General features: G+C 37.6%; 1 protein-coding gene across 2 annotated transcripts in view; it reads left to right on the top strand.

Annotated features, from left to right (window-relative positions):
- The window catches only part of HIPK3 (homeodomain interacting protein kinase 3), a 78,553-nt gene extending 56,011 nt beyond the window's left edge, over positions 1-22,542 (top strand). For both annotated transcript variants that reach the window (XM_064452792.1, XM_064452793.1), the window contains exons 4-16: positions 1,620-1,739; positions 3,599-3,685; positions 4,515-4,699; positions 5,499-5,658; positions 6,040-6,163; positions 9,362-9,483; positions 9,649-9,773; positions 9,881-10,042; positions 11,029-11,325; positions 12,266-12,406; positions 16,237-16,472; positions 16,756-16,883; positions 18,488-22,542. In XM_064452792.1, the coding sequence (XP_064308862.1) occupies positions 1,620-1,739; positions 3,599-3,685; positions 4,515-4,699; positions 5,499-5,658; positions 6,040-6,163; positions 9,362-9,483; positions 9,649-9,773; positions 9,881-10,042; positions 11,029-11,325; positions 12,266-12,406; positions 16,237-16,472; positions 16,756-16,883; positions 18,488-18,964 (2,364 nt within the window). In that variant the 3' untranslated portion in view covers positions 18,965-22,542. The remainder of the gene's footprint in view (positions 1-1,619; positions 1,740-3,598; positions 3,686-4,514; positions 4,700-5,498; positions 5,659-6,039; positions 6,164-9,361; positions 9,484-9,648; positions 9,774-9,880; positions 10,043-11,028; positions 11,326-12,265; positions 12,407-16,236; positions 16,473-16,755; positions 16,884-18,487) is intronic.
- Positions 22,543-24,022: the final 1,480 nt, after the last annotated feature.

Below are 24,022 nucleotides of genomic sequence, written 5' to 3'. Positions count from 1 at the left end.
CCAAAAAGCCCTTGAAAGGAAGCTCTATTATATTAATTTGTGATTATATCCAGTAACAGCTGTACTTCTCAGTGGAAAATAGCCATGTCTTCTGAGCCTTAGTAATCATTAAAAACAGGCACAGGTGGTAAGTGCTTAAATTTTTTAATAAATGCGTTGTCTTTCCCCACCTAATTTCTAAGATTTTATAATATGCTTCGAAAACAACTAAATTATCTAGAAAGAGTTCTGGTCAGGGTGGGGTTCTCTTTACTCCCTGATGTAGGGAATTATGGAGGATACCAAATACCAAAATTTGCGTTTAGTTCCTCCCCATTTTGGTCTGACACTTATATTTCGGCAGAAGCCTTGCGTGTACCTTTCTTCTCTACTGCCCATCAGTTTTCCTCTTCTCAGGTGCTCCTAGTTCTCAAGTCCTCTGTCTTCTGTTGAATTAATCTTCTATCCCAGTTTCTGCTTCGGTGTATTTCACCGCTCTCTCCTTTTGATTTTTATCTTTCGTCCATTCTCTTTTATTCCCCAGCTGCTCCACCTTTTCCAGGGGCTGGGCCACGCCAGCCGCTCTGTGGAGGCGTGCGGTGTGGGACCTTGCCCAACACCCTTCAGCCCTCGCTTCCCTCAGCCTCCAGCCCTGGCTGCTGGAATCCATACTCCCTCCATCCTGACCTGCAACAAGCTCAGTTTTCAATTATGGCCAATTATTCTTCCAATTTTTCTTTCTTGAGGGTGTGTTTTTTAAATATTAAAGAAGTATTATTTCTGGGATAACTCCCGCCTTGTACAGTGAGGTAACATTGCATGCACTGTAATAAAAACACATCATAACATGTTGTTTCAACAGATTTCTGTCAAAGCCTTGAACCTTAACTATTTTAGGTAATATTTTGTATCATCAATTATAAGAAAGGTAATGAAGACTGCATAGTAAATTATCTTCTAAAATAAATGCATGCTAATCATTTCAGTGGAAAAGAGCATCTGACCATTTCAGGCATAAAGCTAGTCCATTTCCGTCGCATTCAGTAGAAGATTTTCTGAGGTGAGGACAGTATCTTTTGCTGGATGCCTAGAGGTTGTACGTGCACTCCCTTTCCAAGTGGAACATTTGCTTGAAGTGCAGGTGTGTCAGAAGTGTAAGAGACTGATAACACTGGAAACAGCAAACGGGAAGGATTTTTATAGCATTGTGTAATGAGAGCATGCAAAAAACTACCATCAAGCTTCAGCATGCAAGCAAGGCACTCCTACTAATTTTCCTGTTTAGAATGAAAATATTACATTTAGGATTTGAATGGGTTCAGGAGGTAATGACAGTCACTCTCCCCAGCTCCTCGTTTCTGTGACCAAACTTCAAAAGCGTGCTCACATAAGTCACTTCAGAGGTTTGTTTATGTATGGCTTTCTCTGAGAGACACAGAGCACAGTATCAAGTGCTCAGTGTTAGGTGTCTCTCCTATGTAAGATGTAGTTGTCGAACTACAGTGCTCTGAGGGTGGTTCATTTTGCCATTTTTTAAATGAAATGACCAGTTTTTAACTGTGTGGTTCAGATTTTGAAAGTCAGAGGTAAATAATTTCCCATGTTGTGGTGTTTTGTTTTTTTCTTTTTTTCTTCCTCAGATTCGTTACATTTCACAGACTCAAGGTTTGCCAGGAGAGCAGTTGTTAAGCATGGGAACGAAAACTGCAAGATTTTTCTGTAGAGAAACAGATGCACCATATTCTAGTTGGAGATTAAAGGTAAACAAAATACTATAGTACAAAACAGTATATTATTTTGTGACCAGAGAGGCCAAGATTCACTATGATACTGTTAGTTCCCTTCTACATGTCCTGTGATTTTGATTAGTTCCCGCTCTGTATCCCTTCCATTTTTCCCATTCCCCAAAACCAGTGCTCCGAGCTTGTGCCCGCGTTCCCTCCCCGCCGGCTGGCCCAGAGGCAGGGCTGGTGCAGCTGCCAGGCTGGGCGGCCAGTGCATGGGTGCCAGGTGGAGAGCGAGCATTGAATGCAAATTAAGCTTGCTTTCTTCAGAGGTACTGAATGAGGTTTTTTTTTTTCCTCCTGCTCAGTCACTGCTTTTCCCTTCACTTTAAAGAATTTGACTCTTGAGGCCCAAACTGCTCTGTCAAAATTTGTTCAAAACTGGCTTCAGGACCAGAAGTTCCTAGGAGAAAAGGGATTAAACAATATGACTGTGTACAGCTCCTTTCCTTCAGATCTCATGCTAAAACAGTCTTTGGCTGAATACAATGAAAGCAGATGAAATTAGAAGAAATGTACTTTTATGGTCTGCACACTTTCTTTCTATCGAAGCAACATGATTGCACGTGGGCCATGTTCCTATGCAAATATTATTTTTCTTTTTTTTTTTTTTTTAATTTGTACTACTTCGTGGCTTCACCAGATTTACAGAGGACTCAGGGAGTCAGGAAACAGTTACAGTTGACATAAACTCCTGCAGTAGCAAACAGCTGACAAGCTCAAAGCAAAGCACAAGTTGCGTAACTCTCCGCAGTAACTCGGTAAATGCCCAGCGCGCCTTGGGCCAGCGCCGGGGCCTGCGCTGCCCTGCTGTAACGCTGCCGGGTCGGGTTATGTAAGGATTCTCCGATTACACCGTCCTGATTATCCCAGTTTTCGGGGTTTTCAGGTGGTTGATCATTAGGTGGCAGTTTACATCTGGCTTCTCCGTATCGAAGAACCTAAATGAGTACTTGATACAAACAGCCGTCCCCATTTCAGAGCTGTTGCCCTTTAGAGGTTAAATCTCTCACCGCAGACTAAATGCTGTTTTGGGGGAAGAAAGGAGTTTCGGTACAGGCCGTTGGTCATTACTCACAGTTTTTGTCAAAGTTAATTTTGGAAACTTTTCTGTAATCTGAATGTTAAAAAAAATTTTTCCCTGCAGTGCTGCCTTGCCTCCTGCAACATGGACTCTTAAAACCTGCCTCCTGGTGCTGTCTGTGTTGAAGGAGGAAAATTGTAACAGAAAGTGGTATTCCAGCTCATAAATCACTGATAGGTGATCGCATTAATTCTCTGGGATTTAATTGTTTGTTTCATACTTCAGTATTTAAAATACTTACACCAACTGTTGTGTATGCAAAAGAATAAAAGTATAAAAATAACAAAAGAAAAGAGAAAGCAAAGAGAAATTTAACAGAGCCTGCCTTGTTTTTGTTTTATTTTTTTTTACAGTGATATGATGTTACTGCTGTTTGGACTTAAAAGTCCGAGTTTGAGGAAATGTGTAAAATAAAAATAATAGAAAACCTGTGGTATATAAAAACATAAGCACGTGAGAGAGTTTCATTAAGCAATGTTTTGCTAGGCTTTCAGCACTTCCAGTGTGATTTACAAACCATCTATTGTAATCCAGTACTGTGATCACTCAGATGTGAAATTCCATAGTTTTTGTATTTTGATTTAGAAAATGAAAGTAGTCAGCAAAGCAACATACAAACGTACCGTTGAAGTATTCAATTATTTTTTTAAAAGACAGGTTTATAAGGCCAGTAAATATGTAAAGTTAATTTGTAGCTGTAAGTGTCCTTTACTGTCAACTTCTAAACTCAGCTTTCCTTTTCTTTTTTGAGACATTGGAAGAGCACGAGGCAGAGACAGGTATGAAGTCTAAAGAGGCCAGAAAGTATATTTTCAACAGTTTGGATGATATAGTGCATGTGAGTATTAAAGCATTCTTCCTTTGCGAAAGGAATGTGTGATTTTAAAACATTTTAGTAGTTTGAAATAAACACCTTTTGGAGTATTATTAATTGTATATCAGTTATATCCGTTATTCTGTGTATGTGTTTTTCTGAGGAAAATGTCCAGCTATGTCAGTCCTTTGGGCTTTATATAAAGATTTTCCTTTGTCATTCCTTGTGTTAAACAGTGGTACTTGTCCATGTGGTGGGGGGAACCCTTTAATTTTATGCATAATGTATACTTTCTCTTCTACCTTATCTGCCATTCTGGGTAAAAAAAAGAATCCATATGGATCCTGCTATCTTAACTGTATAGTTTTCAACGTAATTCTGCTACCTTAAGAATATAATTCTCAATAAAGTTTTTTTTCCTATTCTTAAAACTTATTATTCTTAACTGTTTCTGCACTTTTCTTCAGCTTTATAACTCTCTGGTCAATAACAAAAGGAAATTTTTCATTCTCTTCCATATCCTGAAAAGAGAATCAAATCTTCTTGCAAGATTGGCATTAATACATGTTTGAAATTCTTTTTTGAAAACTACTATCCCAAATCTTACTTTTTAAATTCCAAGTCCCAGACTGGAATAAAGCCTTTGGGGGTTTTTAGCTGGGGAGGGTGCAAGAGTGTATGTGCAGAAAAAAAGGCACCAATTCCAAGCCAATCCTACTGGGATAAGCTAGCAAATTCACCCTGCCCCACATGATAAAATCATTGAACATTAGTATTTTATAGCAGAAAGCAATAACAGAAAGAGGTAAACCAATATGTGTGTCTTCTATCTGACTGTTCTGTTCAATGCCAGGTGAACATGGTGATGGATTTGGAAGGAAGTGACCTGTTGGCAGAGAAGGCAGATAGGAGGGAATTTGTCAGTCTGTTGAAGAAAATGTTGCTGATCGACGCTGATTTAAGAATCACTCCAGCTGAGACCCTGAACCATTCTTTTGTTACCATGAAGCACCTCCTTGATTTTCCTCATAGCAACCAGTATGTAACACACAAAAATTATTACTTTAAATCTCCATTGTAGTGATTTCTGTGTATCATAGTGTTGTTTCATCTGCTATTGGAGAGAAAAATCTTTCTTTTTTTTGGTAACGTCTTAGAGAATTCTTTCAAGTCCTTGCAATATTAGACACTTCTTGGTCAAGGAAACTCTTTGAATAACTATGTTTTTTTCTGAAAAGTTACATTTAGAGCAGTAGATTTCTAAGTTATCATTTACATGCCAGGCTGACAAAATTCCAGCAGTGCAGAAAATTGGACTTGATTTTTGGAAGTATGAAGAGCCTTAGTTCTTGTCAGTCACTGAGAGCTAGAGTAGGCATTTCCTCTCGAGGTGAACATCTCAGTTACCATCTTTTACGCATTGGTTAATACGTAATATATAGGAAGTTTTCTTGCAGTTATGGAATTTTGTATTTCGCTGTGGAATTCCTAAAGTGCAAGCATTTCACTGAAAGAGCGAGCTTTCCACCCATGCAGTTTACTGTCCTTCCTGTTTGTATACAGTTGTTAGAAAACGGTGTTAGATACGAGGAGCAGGAAATAGCAGTATTTTTCTTGATTTTTCAAATATGTGTTACAAAGGCTTGACAGAAACTTAGTAATAGCAGTATTTCTTTTTTCTACTTCTGTGTGTGATACCGTTCTGTGAAACTGGGAACTGTGGCCTTTGAACTTTTGTTTGTTTTTTTTTTTTTCCCCTTGTTCTGGGAAATCGTTTTGTATATTTATCAACAACATGAATTTCTCATTAAAGCAATCTATTTTCTGGTTTTGACAGAGTGAAGTCCTGTTTTCATATCATGGATGTTTGCAAGTCCAGATCAAATTTGTATGACTTAAGTAATCGCAATAAAACATCACTTGTGAGACCAGTTGCCTCAGGCAGTGCAGCTAATCTGACTGCAAGCTTTACCAAAATCGGTCCAGTAAGAAGTCAGGTAAAACCTGTTTTTTTTTCCTTTTTATTATAAAATTCCATTAATGCAGTTTCTCTAATTAATTTCATGATTGAAAAAGTACGTCTAGTGACAAAATCTTCTTTTACTCTCATTTTTTCCTAATGTTTTCTTAAACAAACAAACCGTTTAGAATTCAGTATGTTTCAAAATTAAGTCACACGCTGGCATTGCCATAGCGAAGCAGTGCTGTTGTTATAGTGCCCTCCGGTGGCCAAACAGGATTGCTTCCTGTGAAATGGATTTGACATTTTAATTTTTATAAGTTGTTTTAGTTGTTTACTATATAAGCTGGTAGGACAAGTGTGTGAGAGATTTAGATTCACAGTTATAACGTTGCTTGTACTGAATCTGTTCCCGTAGGCATTAACTGCATCTGCCCATTCAGTTTTGCACCAAGGGATACCACTGCAGGCAGGAGCTGCTCAGTTTGGTTGCAGTGATGTTTTCCAACAGGCATTGATTATATGTCCTCCAACTATTCAAGGTATGTTTAACTGTAATTGTTACAGTTCCTGAAATATGAGCATTGCTATCTGTTAGCAGTGTTTGTGTTTTCCATTATATCCACTTAAACTATATATTTAAAAGAACTTAATTATGTCATTAAAAAATTAGCATGTGAGTCAGATCCAGATACATTGAACTTTTCTGAAAGAAATAGCAAATCAGCATCAACAGAATATCCAGGACCCATCTTCTTATACCAGACACACACGCATACATATGTACATACACACACATATATCTTGGATAAAACAGCGGGACAGTGTAGAAGCTGAAGGAAGAAGGGAGGGGAATCTGAAATAAAATCTGAGAGGGAACAAAAAAGATGGGAATATCAGCGTTGTGGGTGTTCTGGTGGGGTTTTTTTTGTTTCTTTTTGGTGATTGTGTGTGTTGGGGTTTTTTGTTTGTTGATTCGGTTGTGGTGGTTTGCTTGGGTTTATTGTTTGCTCGGTGTACTTTTGTCTTGTTGGGGTGTGGTTCTGTGTTTTTTTCCTTCCCCCCCCTCCCCCCCCCCCCCAGTCTACATCCCTAGGGTATCCTAGGGATAAGGTTAAGAAAATACAACAGTTCTTGTGATAAAAATGTCTGGATAACAAAGTTACTTTGGTTTTGGTTTTTTTTTTTTATTGGTCTTCCAAGTGAAAGTTTAAGAAAGCATCTGGGAAGTTGGGGCTTCAGTTAAGGATGTAGCTGCCCTGTGTAAGCAGTGTCACATTTACTGTCCTATGGTCATAGTGCTAGATAGAACTGCTGCAGTTTTCTGATGGCTGAAAAACACATAACTAAATCTTTGAGAATGCTGATTGCATTGTGCTGTGAGGAGGAAAGGGCAGCTTGGCCGAACTCCCCTATATTACAAAGGGTAAGATTGTTTTAAGCATACAGTCTTGTATTTATGGAAAGAAATGGTTGGCTGAGGGTTCAATTATCAGAAACATTTGGGAGACTGTGAGGTGGAAATGCTAGCACAGAAATATTTCCGCAGTGTAAAAAATGACCAAATAAGCATATGCATCTCTAGAAGGACACGTGGTAATGCAGTTGATCTGTTTCCCTAACAAATGCATTTGCATCATGCAAATGTAGGTCTTATTTTTTTGAGAAGTCTTTAAAACCTTATGTAGGTCACAGAACATACCAAGCAATACTTGTTTTTTCTGTTTATAATGGGCTGATCAGAGAGGGGCTGATGAGAAACAGCCTTTCTTATGCTGGTAATAGTCATTTATGGAGAGGGAAGGTAGTTTATTTTGCTTGCTTGTTAAGTTAGCTTGATGATAGTCTTAATTTCCAAGACAGATGCAATTTTTCTGACTTGGAGATGGCTCAGCTTGATGTTGAGATCAGATCTTGAAATGATGGAGTTTATAGCCAGTAGATTTTTTTAAGAGTGACTTTCAAACTCATTAGTTCTCCCTCTGCAGTGTAAAGTTCTAGAAATCACACTAGATTCACTGTGGAAAACAAAAAACCCCAAACACGTTTAACCCAAACTTAGAGCCTGGGAAGTCTTTCTCTCTTTAGATAAAGACCGATATGGCAGACTTTATCAGTAATGCTATTTGTGGCTGTTGCATCTATCTTGAGTTGCAGAAACTCATTAAAGCTCCAAGTATTTACTTTACAGAGTGTCAGAGGCTGTATGAGCTAAATGTATAGCTTCATACAGATTTCCTTCTGAGCACTTGGTATGGCTAAGCAGTTTCTTATTTAAATGGTATGTATGCTTTACACAATGACATATTGCAGAATTAAAAAACCCTATGGTTTTTATTACACCCAGATGAATGAAGAGATTATAGAAAAGGAAACAATACAAGCAAATACTTTATCTGTGATCTGTATACTGTATTCTTGGTATGATGATACATTTCCAAATACAAATTCTGCTACAGCTTGAATGAAGGGAATATATTGTTTTCATCACATAGGTGACGAGTTGCTGGCATGGAGGGAAAGGGATATTAATGGTATCTGGCACCACTTCAAGGTTTCCCTGCTTGGCTGCTCTGTCAAATATCTGAAGTGCTAAAGTTCGCTACTTCTGTCAGGGTTAAGATTTTGGTGTTCTAGATGGCTGTGTGGAAAAAATTAGTCAACAGCATTTCGAAATTAAAAGCTTTGGACCGCATGGTTGTAAGTTAATATTGTGTTATGACATGAGAGCATTACGTCAGATGAAGATTTTCTTTCATCCTTTATGCTAAAGATTAAAAAAACCTCTGACTTTTAATCTTTAGTTTAGTAGTTCTTTGGTAGTTACATCTGAACACCAATTGCTTAGTCTTTGACTAACACGCAAGACACAAATTAGAGGATGAAATTAATATCTTTGCCTAGCTGGTATTTTCTTCTAGCATAGGAGTTCTGGTGCAATATCTGTTGAAAAAAAAAATCCATTTTCATTTTCGTTTAACATTATTATATCAAAAATTATTATCAGCAGTGAACATTGTGGTGTTGCTATACATCTGTTAGTTTCCTGTGACAATAATGAAATTTATACAGAGCATGAGATGCATGTTTTTCCTATTTTGCTCTTTTGGTAATATTCCAATGGTGCTACAGTTTGCATTATTTTGATAAAGCTAGGAATAGAATTATGGATTCTATGGCAAATATTTGATGGAATACACAGAAAATTTTACATTGTTTCCCACAAAAGAGTTGGTAACTAAAATAGGGGCATTATACGTGTGGAGTTGTCAGCTATAAGAGCTAAAAGGAATGTGTTTCAGCTAGCTGGAAATACAGAGCATGACATGTGCAGGAGTCTGCTGTGAGAAGCTTTGAAAGTCAGCTCTGCTTATTTTTATCTGCTTCCTTTCAAATACTTTTAATGTAATTTGTGATAAAGAGTAAAACGCTTAACTTGGCAGAACTTTCTGCCAACGTCATTCAGCTTTCTAGTAGCCTGTTTCCAAACAGTAGCTATTGGCAGTTCTTTCTGGAAATTACAGCATAAAATATTTGTGCAGATACATAATGGCACAAAAATCTTTTAGGTGTTGATTTATTTGGTTTGAAAGTCTAAATTATGGAATTGGATCATAAACACATCAAGAAAAAAATTAGTAAAATATAAAATTATCCTTTATGTTTGCATTCTGCTCAGAAAATATGTGCAAGACCAATGTCTTGCTTAAACCTTGGGTATGTGTTTTTCTCCCTGACAGGAATTCCTACAAACCATAGTAAACCCACCAGTTTCTCCCTGAGGGTGGATAATGCAGTTCCATTGGTGACCCAAGCCCATGCAATTCAGCCACTACAGATTCGAGCAGGAATCCTTTCTCAGGTTAGCTTACTTTAAAGTAAAAATCTTACTTGTTTTGCTATTGGTAAATATTCTTGTCCTGTAGAGTTCTGTTGCAGTCTCCCTTCTGTTTTGTGCTGAACTACAAACAGCTAATATAAATTCTGTCGTTCTTTACATTGTGAAATCTTCTCTGTTTCACAACAGACATGGTCAAATCAGACCCAGCAAATACTGGTTCCTGCATGGCAACAAGTGGCGCCAGTGGCAGCTCCTGCTACATCTTTGGGCTCTGATCCTGTGGCTGGCCCACAGAGGCTTGGAGATTGGGGGTAAGCCGACCTATTTTTGTGCAATACCTTAATGACTTTGGTTTAACAAGATCTATAGGTGCGATGCAAATGACTTGCAATTAAAAACTTCCTTTATTTTTCCTCAGGAAGATGATTACCCAGGGCACCCATTACAATTCAGTGATACCACAGCCTCTTTTAACACATCAGATAACCTTGTCTGCCCCTCAGCCAATTAGTGTGGGCATTGCACATGTTGTCTGGCCTCAGCCTGCAGCTACCAAGAGGAACAAACTGTGTCAGAACAGGTTGGTAGAATTTTTCTAACATTCAGAGCTAGCATATCTCTAGTTGCTGTTCAGTGGGCAGAGGAATAGCCTGTAAAAGTGGCATGTTTGTTAGCAACAATGTACTTAAACAGTCTTCTGGGAAAATTTATTCTTTCTGCCTTAAGTTTTCAGTGTTATTTTGCTAATACAGACAAGATGGAAAAATACTTGCAATAGTAAGAGGTTTTCGTTCCTCTTGATTAGCATGTGCCTGTCATGATAGCGAAGTTGTCTTTATAGCCTTTGGGAAGGTAGAAGAATATATTGAGGTAGCTCTAAGGAGATATTCCTAAGCTTATGTGCATGAGGATATATCAGCTTTAGACAACTAAAGATAAAGAGATACTGAGGTACTATATAACCAGGTTGCAGTATGCCTTACAATTGTCTTAAGAGTAGTCTTGTCTTTCACTGGTGGCCAAAAATACTTAAGCTGCTTGCTGAAGAAAATATGTCCCACTGCCATACAAAAGCATCTGCAAATGTGTGGGATGCTCTGTAAAGGGGAAAACATGGGTTACAGAGGGCAATTTTCGCAGTCTTTTTTTAAGCAAGGATTTCATCCAGAGGCTACCAGCTTTTGTTTTCAGGAAGAATCTTTGCAGGAAATCTGGCCAGGTTTTGTCTGCTTGTTTTTCACCCAAATGGAATTTTAGTTCCTTATTTTTTGTTTATAAGAAAATGGGATTTTCAATGTTGCAAATTTCAGTCTTAGGTATTACATAGTTTGGATGTGGCAACGTAGCTTCTTATTAGCATGTTTCTAGATTTTTTTTATTAATGGCTGAAATCATACATGCCAAATATTTATGACTGTGTTTCCTGTTTTATGTTTTTCTTTGTATGAGTTTAGAAAATTGATGGTTTAGCCTGCTTTGCTTTCTTTGTTTTTGTTGAAAGTACTACAGTTTTCAGGTCTGTTGGTAGACATTCACTAAATGTCAAATGGTGTGTTTTCTTCGCAGGAGCAATGTGTTACAAAATACCAATATCCAAAATTCAGCCTTTATATCTCCAAAGATACTTAACCTGAAGGCTGTAAAGAGAATAAGCTGTATAGAAGCACAGGACAATCATAACTCAGAAGGACAGGAAAGTAACTGTTGTGAAGCATCCGTCAGGCTGGACCCTGATTCATCTCTTTCAACCAAACAGCGCCAGGCTATCTTCATTGCCGGTTCCCCCAGCCCAGCAGTCAGCGTGATCACCATCAGCAGTGACACAGATGAAGATGACATACAACGAACGCATTCACTGAGAGAGTAAGATCGATGTTTATTTTGATTAAGGTGTTAGTGAAATTTGCTTAAAAGTGCATTGTTTGTCTCTTTCTAACTCAGAATCATTAAACACTGTATCTACACTAAAACAGCTATATTTAAATAAGACGTTAGCTCTGTAAGAGTATATTATTTGAAAGTGAAAAATACTTTCAAAAGTCCACCTTATTAATCTAAGCACGTTACGCATTTGTAGCAGGAAACAAATAATTTATTATTCTTTTGTAATAGATTTGGTCAAAACAGAATACTTTCAGGTCCAGCATACTCCTTCTCCTTTTTTTGGCTTAATACTGTCATACCGTACTTAATTGTTGAAGATCAGTCTTCTGGCTTTGTATAATCAATGTTATCATTCTAGCAGTAGCATTCAGTCGATAATATTACATACATATGGGTAAAAAATGCTTCTCTAACAATATGAAAAGGTGTGCATTTGGGTATAAAAGCAGATGCTAAGCGTGGTCCACCAAAGGAGTTTTCTTTCACAGAGCTATCAAAGCAGCATGTATCATTTTAAATGAGGGCTTAAAAGTTTAATGTTTGTTTGACTTGTGTACTTGTAATGATTCTGAACCTGAGGAACTTGTATTTTAAATCTAAACTTTGTCAAATGTTTCAGGACTCTGAACTGTTGTAGTAAAATCTTTTATCTACTTGTTCTAGTGTTGATTCTGTAAAAAATGTGTCCATTGAGTAGGTTTCAAAAGATGTATGTTTAGTCTAGAATTTCCAAAAGAACTCTGAAAAAGTTTAAAAATCTGTTTGCATGTAAAAGAAACGAACTGCATATGAATTTACATTTAAGGGGCCTTTTCTAATATTTGACCCCTTTTCATTTCGTAATTACACCAAAGTCAGTGGTGTAGAGAAAGAACGAATGAGAGATGGTGTGTTTGCTCACTTTCTTTTTGTGTGGTAGGTGTAAAGGTAGCCTTGACTGTGAAGCCTGCCAGAACACCCTGAACATTGACCGCGTGTGTTCTCTCAGCAGTCCGGATAGCACCCTGAGCACCAGCTCCTCAGGACAGTCTAGTCCATCTCCTTGCAAGAGGTCCAACAGGTAAAAAGCTGTGCTCCTTTCAGCAGAAGAGAGATCCTAGTGTATGGCAGACTCCGTTTATAATAAATGCAAAACTTTTGTTATGTTGCCATCTGGTGAGGCTAAGTGATATATTTAAAAATTAATTCATTGGCCTACAGTTGCACAGCATAGACTGTTCTTTTATCATTCCTAACAGATCCGTCTTGCTACACTGGAAGTTTTCAGAATACTGAATGAATGATGTTTACACAGAAAATATAAGCATGATGCATGCAACTTCCTTTAGAACAGAAATATGTTCTAAAAAAATCTGAAAGCCAAAGTAGGGTGTGAGAGATTTGAAGTTACCAGAACACCTTTAATTCTTGCACCCTCTTGTTCTCCTATTGTCAATCTCGTATTGTAATCTTTAATGAAATTGATGCCTTTTTTCTGCTACCAAACATAAGCCTCACTTGTGTGAACACTGTTCATAAGAGCAGCTTTTAAATATTACCTTCACTGCTGTATGTCTAGCTTAAGCCTTCATTTTTACACATTATTCAAAATTCACTCTTAAAAAACATTCAATGTAAATCTGAACTATTTTATGGCATTTTTTTTCTACAGTACTTGAGAACTTGACGTTAAAGCACCTATCTGCATGACACTCATGGAACACGGAATTGTGACACAGCCAGAAGTTCCCACTGACTTGGGATGCTCTGGCTGGGGCACCTGCAGATGGCTTTTCCTCTTATTTCAGCCCCTGCCCTTCTGGTGCTGATATGTTGAAATTTTAATTGTAGTTACTTGTGGCATTTCTACAAATCAGATTCTGTGATTTGAGTGTTTGGACCAAGAAACATTTGGGATGTACAGTTGCTGGTATTGGTGAAAAGTTTGATTTAATATGATTTACCCAATATCCCAGAGAAATTCTGTGACCTAGGGATACAATCCGGTTTTTTCAAGCAACCTGCGGCTGCCATAAGCATGACCAATTCTTTTTATTTTTATTCTACAGTTCGCTTCCTATTTTCTGTAGAATAGCTTTCTAGGTAGAAAAGAGTGGTTCAAACTTGGAGCAGTTTCATTGTCCAAAATGAATAAGATTGGAGTCTTAAGGAAAAAAAGTTTGTTTAAAGTAATTAAAAATTCTATCATAGCATGTATTGTCAAGGAAATGGAACTGCTAGCCTGTACAGGCAGTTTTATTTGTTTTAAATTTTGGGCAGCCTGACTTAATGATGCTTTTAATGGATAATTTATATGTATCAATGATTTTGTTTATATAAACACAACAAGATAGCAGAGGGGAGGGGTATAAAGAAAGGCTTGTGCATGAACAGCTTCGACATCCGTTTGGTATTCTGTAAGGCCCAGAATCTTTGGATTCAGTGAACAAACCTCTGCAGTACTCGACACTGAATACACTGAAAAATGTAGTGGGTCGTTATTCTCTGCGCTGACCAGGGCTGGGAAGGTGTATTCTGAGGAGGTGACGTGTATGGTCTGGTGAGTGTTAGGACTGGAGAAAGGTGTTAAGCTTACTCAGGATGCAGCTTTGTGTTATGCTTAATCCAGTCACGTGGGGTTTTGGATGGGTTAGTTTTCTGTTAGGTAATTAAACTGATCCAACTCACTCTGTGGACACACCTGCTAGATCCAACAACAGAAGTATAGTAATGGAGCACATGGATAGATTTTTCATTTTTTTAGGGTGACTTGATGTAGAAGATAATCCCAGATAAATTTCTGCCGTTTCTGGGACTCTGGAGATATTTAAAAAAAAAATAAAAAATTTACTGGAGTTATATAGGTGGGCTAAACCAGGTAATTCTCCTTGGTCTTATTGTCAAGCATTTGTCATTTCTGACTGTGAAACAAGAGAATACCGAGAAGCATTGAAGAATTTCCATTAATATGGTTAAATTTTAGTAAAGATTTAGGTAACAAGGCATGTTGCATATCGGGAGGCGTCAAGCAGTCTTACCAGTTGATAGTTAACATTGTCAGTCCTGCTTACAATATCCTTTAATAACAAAACATTCAAAACTTCTGACAAGTCTTTATAAAGACTTGCTTGATTTTACAGTGTTTTATTTTAATTGCAAGGAACTGACCTGTAATTCACTTCACCTCTGTAATTCAACTTTGTGTCAATAGCAGAGGAGTGCGTCAGGTTCTGGTTTCATTAGCATTCGGCTTATATTAAGTCATATAATTAGTAACTTGAATAAAAAGTTGAGAATATGGAAATATAATTAATTGCTCAGTAGTTGTCACAGTATGACTATTTGTTACTTAAAAAAACTATTCAGAATTCCCTTGCTCTGTTGACTAAGACTTCAAGTCTTTGTGCTGGCCCTCATAGTGTCAAAGTACTTCTCACAAAATATTAAGAATTTAAAATGTTTGTATTTATATCGTCTTAATCTAATCACCCGCTGTAAGGACATGTTACATTAGCTATAAAATCACCAAAGGTCTTGGCCATATGTTTAGGGGTTAGCGAAATCCGTGCTGTTACCTGCATGTTTGAAGTTAAGCATATATTCCACCAATTTTTAATATAAACTGGGGGTTTCATGCTTTTTTAGTTTATAGAAATTCTTAATTCTCATGCCTATCTCTCTAACCAGGAACTTTGTTAGCATCTACACTTACTTATTCATTACCTCATACCATTCATTTTAGCTCCGTTAAATTACGGATGTCTCTTGCTATCTATATAATCCATACCTGCCACAGTGCCAGTTGAGGACTAGTTAAATTTCCTTTTGTTGCTTTTGTTAGTGATGGGTCTGTGATGTACCTTTTGCTTGTGTAATAAATAATACGTAAATGAGGTTAATATCTTTTCTGGCAATATACCTCACTGTAAATCAGTTTCCTTTCCCAGGTTGTTTACTGCTTGCTGCCTGAAAGGTATTTTGTTATGGTTCCACTGACTGGACTGTGGTCTTGCTTCTGGCAGCTGGCATTTATCATCTTCTTAGTCCTTTCTTCTTCTGATACAAGCTTCCATAAACGTTAGTAAAGGCTATTATTACAAGTTGGTTTCTCCACCTCTTTCCCCTTCCAGCTGCTTTGGTAAGAGCAGTGGTTGAATGAATGAGTTCGCACTATTGACCAGCAGGGATTTCACAGACCACAAGTGCCAAAATAGTTGCTGTGTAAATAGAGGGTTGTGTTTGTCTCCTTAATCTAAATCTGTGAAAACGAATCTATCAGTCATGCACACAGGCAGTGGGCTCTGGAGCAGCTTCAGAGACACCTAATTTTTCAGTAGATAAGGTCTGGTGTGGCTGCTGGTGGTTGATACGCAGGTGAGAGGGAGCTGCCTGCCACCGTGCAGATTGCTTCCTCAGCGCACTCTATCCCATCCTGACTCTCATGGGCCCCAGGGACAGCTTCTTGCAGACTGCGCAACGTGGCTGATTTCTAGAAGAAAACTAGATCAGTATGTTCTCTTTTGCTAGTGCAACAACCTTTATGTTCTGATGCAGGAAGAAATTAAATAATCTTCTTCAACCTTTTATTTGACTTAAAACTCTAAGTTTCAGGTGGTTTATAAGTACAAGACTATTTAAAAAATACATTACAAAGTGGGTGCAAGTTGGGTTACACATATAAGTCTTTATGTAGAAGTTACCTCCTTTCTCTGAGCCTTGCAATTTATAGGTAGAATAAGTGTGAATATTGAACTGCTCTCTGAATGTCTGTGCTTGTGTAATTGAAATGTAACATTTCTATACACTTTTGAGTAGTTTCACTTCCATAAATTTTATGTGGTAATTTACTAAAATGCATCTATATTATAAAAAATATTTGTTTCAGTGCAATACTTTTATTTTTTTTGATAGCATGTCAGATGATGAACAGGAAAGTGGATGTGATACAGTGGATGGTTCCCCAACTTCAGACTCTTCAGGACACGATAGCCCATTTGTGGAAAATGGCTTTGTAGCTAATACCAATAAAAATAAGGAAGCAAGAGCATCAGTTAATCCTGAAACCAAATCAGCTGTTTGCACGGTTGTGGTACCACCAATGAGACTTGAAAACAGGCTACATCTTGATGAACAGATGGTGACTACAGGTAAGTTAGTTCAGGAGTTTTCTTCTCTTCACACCAGTAGACAATAGAAGTTTGAATATTTATTTCACAGCCATACATAGGAAGATTTTGAGCCATTCATATGTCTGCTAATCTGTAATAAACACTTATAAACACAATAAATTGTGCTGATTTTTAAGACTTCAGTTAGTGTATTATTTTATTATTTCTCCCTGTACACTAAAGCAAATGAAGCTTTGTCTAACTTTGCTGGAAGAAAACAGTGATAACAAAAACATAACATAGTTCATTTATGTCTTGGAAGATGCTACGTGCCAGCCACTGAAAAAGGGTCGGTCTGTCCTGGGGAGAATAAACCAGTCTTCTACTGTAGGAAACCGTCAGCAAAAACTGACATCAGCATTCCATCAGCAACATATAAACTTCAGTCAGGTACGTGTAGTTACTCACATCTAAGAGTATTTTTTCTGTCTTGAGGTTCCAAACATGCTGAATGCTCACTGTAAATGGCAACTGCAGGTTTTCCACAGCTTGATTGCAGAAGTGTTCAAATCTTGAAAATGGATTTCAACCTACTGGGCAAGTCATAAGTATCTTTAACTTTTGGTCATTTTCTTTAAAGCAGCTGACTTTATTTTAAAAAATGATAGAAAAGCCATACTGGGAAAATTATCAATGCCTACACAAAATCAAAGCACGAGACAAAAATGAAAAATATGTTAGCATATTTTTTTTCCCTACATCCAAATGCTAAAATGTTCATAGTGTGCAGTTAAAAATTGTGGCTATATTTCAGCCTTCTTCTGTTAGTAGCATGCATGAAAATGCTTGTAGCTGAGTATCAGAGATGAGATAGAGCTTACCAAACCCAACTGTTTCTTACCTTTGCTGCCAGGTACTGAAGCTGGGGCAGGAAGAGGTTGCGATTGTAGCTCAATCCAATGTTGGAAGATACCCAAAGTTAATTTAAAAGCTACTTTTATCATTACCCAACAATGCTGTAAATGTGTCTACTGTGGCTCAGGTCTGAAGCTGACACATGAAATCAAGTTTAAGCTCCTTTTAATTAATTAATTTTGAGCTGTAGCTGCATTGAGCTTTTGGTTAGATATCTGGTGGTATATTTAATATAAGAGCAGTACCTGTTTGTGTAAGTCTTGCAGAGTAATTGTGAATATTAAATTTGAAGTTAAATACTAGATGCAAGCATGCTATATGGAGATAAGAGGATTTACCAATAATGACTTGAATAGTTCAGATTGAAAGAAACATTTGGGTAGGTGACACAATCTCCCCTTCTGCATGATTATGCAGAAGGATTGGCTTAATTAATTCTAAGCAAACCATAATATGATCAGCACAGTATTAATTTTTAATCTTGTCAGTGACTGCAGCTCCTCAGCTTCTTGGCAGAAAGTGTAGAATGTTTTCATTACAAAAACTTGTGCTGATCCTTCCTTCTTCGGTAGATGCCCTATGTAGTTTGAAGTCTGCATCATTTAATGGGAGTAATTGATTTGTAGCTTTTCTCTTTATAGCCATTAATGATTGCCACATCTTCCTGTGACCATAGCCCTAGACTTCTGTTTGCCTAGTTGTCTCAGATATTTTCAATCCGTTTATTTTTTCTGCTCTCCTCTAAAATTTCTCTCCTATTTGTCCTCTTTGTGCCTCATTATGGTGCCCAAACTGAATGCAGCACTTCCAATTGATGCCAAGCCAGTGCTGAGTAGAGTGGAATAAGCACCTTGCTCATGTGATACATGGTATTTCTGTTAAAACAGCCCAGCATGGCTTTTTTTTTTTTTTTTGGTGCAAGAGCATTAAAATAACTTGTGTTCTGTTTACCATCTCTTATTTTCAGATTTCCTGTCTGTGCTACTATCTAAACAGCTTTTTTTTTTTAAGCATTTAATTATTCCTGTCTCTGTATTTCTCTTGATTTTAAGTTGACTAGTTTTAGTGCATTATTCTATTTTTCAAGCTCTCTTTAAACTTAGCAATATTAAGACCTGCCCATTTCTGTGTGTGGATAGGTTCAGCACTTTGGATCTGGGCCACAGGAATGGAATGGAAACTATGCTCATCGGAGGCAGCAGGCTTACATCCCAGCCAGTGTTGCCGGTCATGCTTTCTCCCTTCCGCAAGGAAGTCCAAATCACACTACCGTGCACGCGCATCTCTCTGGAAGTACCCACCTTGGAGGACAGCCTGCTATTCTTCCGTACCCGTCGTCGGCACCCCTTAGTACTGCTGCACCTGTTGCCCACCTCCTTGCCTCGCCGTGTACCTCAAGACCCTTGTTACAACATCCAACATACAATATATCTCATCCCAGTGGTATAATACACCAAGTTCCAGTTGGCATAAATCCCCGCCTCTTACCTTCCCCAACCATTCATCAGACTCAGTTCAAACCAATTTTCCCACCACATTCGTACATTGCAGCATCACCTGCTTACACAGGATTTCCACTGAGTCCAACAAAACTCAGCCAGTATCCATTTATGTGAGAACTCAAATACAGTATATTGAGGAAGCTCAATGATACAGAAGTTTGATTTAAGAAGAAACATGGTATTTATTAAATATTAGCCATGGCACAACAGGAAAATTATTTTTTTGAATCATGTAGACTTGGGTGCAATTTAAACAACTCTGAGCTTTAAAAAAAATTCACTTTTAATGTGTTTTGCACATTTGGTATAACTTGTCTTTGGTCATGTTACCTTCTTATATAGTAACTTTAGACAGGTGACTTATGGGAGCAGAAATCTGGTTTTGCTCCTGCTATTTTTTATAAAATTGCCTTCTAACTAGTGCAAGACACATCTACATTTGGGAAGCCATTAACTGTACAGAACTAGAGCAACAGATGCACATATGTCAGCAGTACAGTGTAGAAGTAACTTGTTTGTATTGCGTATCTTGGTGTTTAAATGTCGAGTCACTTATCTAAAAGTTGAGCTGTTGTTCTTCACATTGCATGTGTCTTTTGCATGGGCAAAAAAAAAAAAGCCTAAACATTGCTCTTAAATGTTGTTGTCCTAATAATCTCAGCTGCATTGTAAACTGTTCCCACACATAGTGCCTTAAATATTTGAGGTTGTTAATGTTATTACTTATATATAAATGTTGAGGACTGCAGCACTTAAAAATTCAGATCTGCTGATTTTTTTGATAGCGTAATGCTCATTTTGGGTTTTGTGTGGTATGATTTTAGTATTGGGTGTGTTTTCCTTATTGAGAAGGCAGCATGTTTTGCTGTAGTAGCTGAATTTTGCTGTCTTTTCCCCCCTTCCCCAGAATGATCTAGCTTCAAGACAAGACTTTAGTAGTGCTTAAGAAAAGTTGATTCAGTAGCTATTGAGTAGTGACACACAACACAGTATTTCATACTGGTAAATGGAACTGCAATACAACCTAAGTAGTTTATTTTAAAAGTGTTTGTCTAATTGGGTATAATAAAATGTTTAGAGGTGTGGTGGGCATGACTGACTAGCTAATGAAAGGAAAAGCCAAGTGCTCGTTGATCCATGATGTGGTTTCATCTTAGCTTGAGCGAACCATGCAGTATTTAATAACTAGTAGCGGAATATTTACTATTGAAGCTTGAAAAGATGTGAGTTCTTTGTGTGCAATCTTTCATTTATGCATGGGAGAGATTTTAGCCTTTTTACATCATAGTATTTGTTTTAGCCTGTTGCGGGTGTTTGCTTATTTAATACATTCCGTCAGGGACATAAATTACATGCTTTTTGCATTATTTTTTTCCTTAGGACGTGTGTCTGTTTTTGTTTTTTGTTTTGTTCAGATGAAGTTGCTTTTGCAGCACCAAAGACTTAATCATCCATTTCCTATAAAAGGTAGCTACTTTTTCATAGACCTCAAGTATACTGTAGTGTAGAGATGGGATTTTCAGAAGGTATTAAGCTGAGGCTGTGTTTTAGCTTATGGGCAAGTAATAAATTGTATCATTTATCTTGAATGTATCATAGATAAGCTGCTATATAATGATTGCCACTTCAGATAGCTGTGAAATTAGGTGATTAACTAGTTCCTTTTTAGCCTTCTAATTTCTGTACGAGTCTAATTACATGAAATAGAAGCCGGGTTTTGGGTTTGGTTTTTTTTTTGTTTTTGGGTTTTTTTTTTGTTTGGTGGTTGTTTTTTTTTTTTTTAAATTTTGTTTTCATGTTTGAAGTGTCGTAACTACTATACTGTAAATGATGGAAGATGATTGCATATGTTTTTTGCGGGTGTGTTATTTGCATCAGTATTTTATCTCCATTAACTTTGGGCTCATCACTGCATATAAGTGGATGTATTGATGTAACTTAATTTTTTTATGTTTTCATATTGGCATTGTGTAGACACTTAAGAAGCTGCATCTTGCAGGCTTGACTTAACTTTTTTTTAAAACAAAATCTGGAATACAATCCTTGCAATGTTGACTGGAATTAGAGTGCAAAGCGTTTGAGTTTAACTCTGTCAATAAGCTAATAACTGGTAATCTTTTTCTTTACTCCACTAACACAAGCAGTGTTTTATTTAATGAATGTCTGAATGAAATAAATGTGCCTACATTCGATTTATTTTTTAAGTAATAACTAAAATACAACAGTATTAGATCATTTAAAAATGATAAAAATACCAGCAGTACATTTTTAATCACACTGAAAATTAAGCAACCTAACTTTTCCCAAAAGTTTCAGTGTTTTTAGTAATCAACTCTATGCATTTTGTACAAGTGTGTGTATATAAAGTATACATTAGCAACTAGGCGTTTCCTGATGAATTTGAAATCTTACCAACACATATAGAAAGCCTAAATATAGGGAGTCAAGCAAATGCTCAAATTGGATGTCCACCTTACCACTTCAAACTCGTGCTATATGGTCCAGCAGGTAGTTTTCTGTTCACTCCCTTGTGTTGGGAAGCGACGTTTTTTTGGTGCTTACTCCATTGCAGGCAATGGACACACCAAGAATCACCAATGCAAACGGAGTAAATGAATTTTGTATTGTGATAAGAAAAAAATACTGCATTTTTTTTCTGGGGCCATGGGGATCTTCACTGGTCTAATGTACTTACTGTACTTTCTTTTACTGTGCTTAAGGTTTTAGGCTAACGTGCTTGTTAAATTGACACAATTATCTGTATATCACAAGAGTATCCTATCGTATGCAGGAAAAAGTTGCTGTAAATGCGCCCCAAATTAGATCTGCTGCTCTTTCTGTGTATTGTAATTTTAGAAATATCTGCATTTCAAAGAATGAAATATTTGGGATCCTGCCACAGCTTAAATTCAATGTACCGGGTGACTTCTCCCCAATCCTGCAATACACTCTCAGAGAACGGACTCTTGTTGCTGCAAGTGTCCGGGGCCCACCTGCAGGAAAAAAAAGCTTTCAGGGTGAGGGCCTTTTCTGTGGAAAAAAGTCATCCTCTGAGAAGCGTTTCTACACGTTACTGTTTTAATGCCTTTTTTAAATAAAACACTGCATGACTATGGAATTGCATATCTGCATATTACTTTAATTTGCAAGATTTTATACGAATTTCTTGTGTTCAGTTTTTAACTTTACTTCAGGGTGTTTTATTGGTCAAATATGCTACTGTATTAACTTTTTTGGTTTTAATTTTTAGATTTTCTGTTTTTACTGCTAATTAACTTGGTTTGTGTTAAGTAAAAGTTAAATCACACTGCAAGCTGTAGGAAGACTTGTTCTAGAAATACCCAGTGATAGAGACTTGATTAATAAGTTTGAACTGTTACTGTTTAACAATTTGTAGACTTGTGGCTTTCTTTTGCTTTGGATTTCTATGCTACACTAGTTCGCCATGTAGCAATTGCACTGTGCAATATTACAATATGAGGACTGGGAAAATTTTTTATGGATGTAATGTCTCTTACAGTTTGCGATAGTATTTCTTTCTAGTTCTCAGTGATTTAAATGTGACCAAGCCTTCTGTACTTTGTCACAAAAAGCGGGTTTTCCAGGTGACTATTTTGGTGAGTGTCAAAATAAGAATTTATGGTGTATTACTGTCGAGATTCACTTTGAATTAAAATATATATTGCAGCAGATGACTTTTGGTGGCTTTCATTTTTTGCCGTGTTAGGTCAAGGCTGGATTAAGGTAAAAGCAATGAAAATTCATGGGAAGGGCTCTAAAATTCTGATAGAATCATTTGAGCTGCTGCTCTTTTTTAAATTTTTACGTTTTATTAACTTTCAAGGTTTGCTTTTAGGATGATCTTAAGAATCTACCTTTAATGTAGGCAGACCCTGAATGTTCTTTGTTCTCGTTGTCCCACTTTTACAACCTTAGGAAAAGGTTAACTGGCCCAGATACCAGCAGCTACATCGCTGCTGCTGAAGTTCATACCAAGCCTGTGGCAACTGCTGCTTGGCCAGCAGGACGGTGCTCCCGCTGCCGCAGTGGCCCCACGCGGTCAGTGACTCCAGATGGCCAGCTTGGTACGGACCAGGCGTCCATGGAAGGCACATTTGCAGGTGCTGTTGCCAGCCAAACGTGCTCATTCTGCCGTGGGGTTACAGTGCTTACGGAATCTAGTGGGTTGGAAGCTGTTGTGAAGCAGGCTATCGGGTATGATATTTATGAAGTAGCAGGGTTCCTGACCTTAACACAGCATTTAAGGTGCTGTCATAAATGAAATGTAAAAGACTGAAATGACAGTGCAATATATTTTTTGATACCAAACTATTTCAGAATTGACAGAAAGCTTTGCTTTGCTAAATACGAGGTGCTGCTGTTACTGATCCTTCACAGCTGCTCCTTCTTCAATGCAAGTTGGTCATACTGCCTGCAGAGCTCTTCCTGCAGCACTATGCCTTAGGCTACATGAAAATGCAGCTGTCCGAACTCTACAGACACCTCTGTTGCTATGAAAGCAGTGTCCTTTTCATTCTTTAGAGTCAGGCTTGCATATTGTTGACTTTTAAGTGTGCATTGGTGTTGGTATCTATATCCATCATTTCCCGTAGAAGATAGGGTCGCTATCTGGCTGTATTTTACACTCTTGACTTTGGAAACGTCTAGCAAACAAGGAAAGGCAGCCTGAGCCTTTCAGAGGGAACGTCTCTCTGAAATCCCTTCTGTTCTTGCTTTCTATCAGTAATAACGTCCAGCTGTCCCCATGCTCTTTCCCATCCTGTGGAATGATAGGACTAGGGCAATAGGAGTGAGTAATCTTCCTCTCACCTGTCTGCAGGGTGACTGATACTGGTTTAAAATTTGGAGTATTCTCCCTGTCACTAAATGCAAAGGACAAATTTCTACTGCAGTTGTGATAGCAGATTCATTCAAGGAAAAGCTTTCAGAGTCAACGGAGCTGTCACATGCTATAGATCTGGAGTGGGACAAACGGGTTCAGGATGATGCAATGTTTTTCTCAATGAATTAGCTTTGGTTTTCAGCTGGAGAGATGGTCAGTCTCTGGGAGGCCACAGAGAAGCTACTGTTTGGTATCACTCACAAAGCAGTACAGTCCTGACAATCATGGTAGATTCACATTTATCAGTGCAACTCGCGCATACAGTGACT

The sequence above is a fragment of the Phalacrocorax carbo genome, chromosome 5 (genome assembly GCF_963921805.1).
Source record: "Phalacrocorax carbo chromosome 5, bPhaCar2.1, whole genome shotgun sequence".
Taxonomy (NCBI): Eukaryota; Metazoa; Chordata; class Aves; order Suliformes; family Phalacrocoracidae; genus Phalacrocorax; species Phalacrocorax carbo.
The sequence above is the reverse complement of the archived record's forward strand: the minus strand, read 5'-3'. Positions and strand labels throughout refer to the sequence as shown.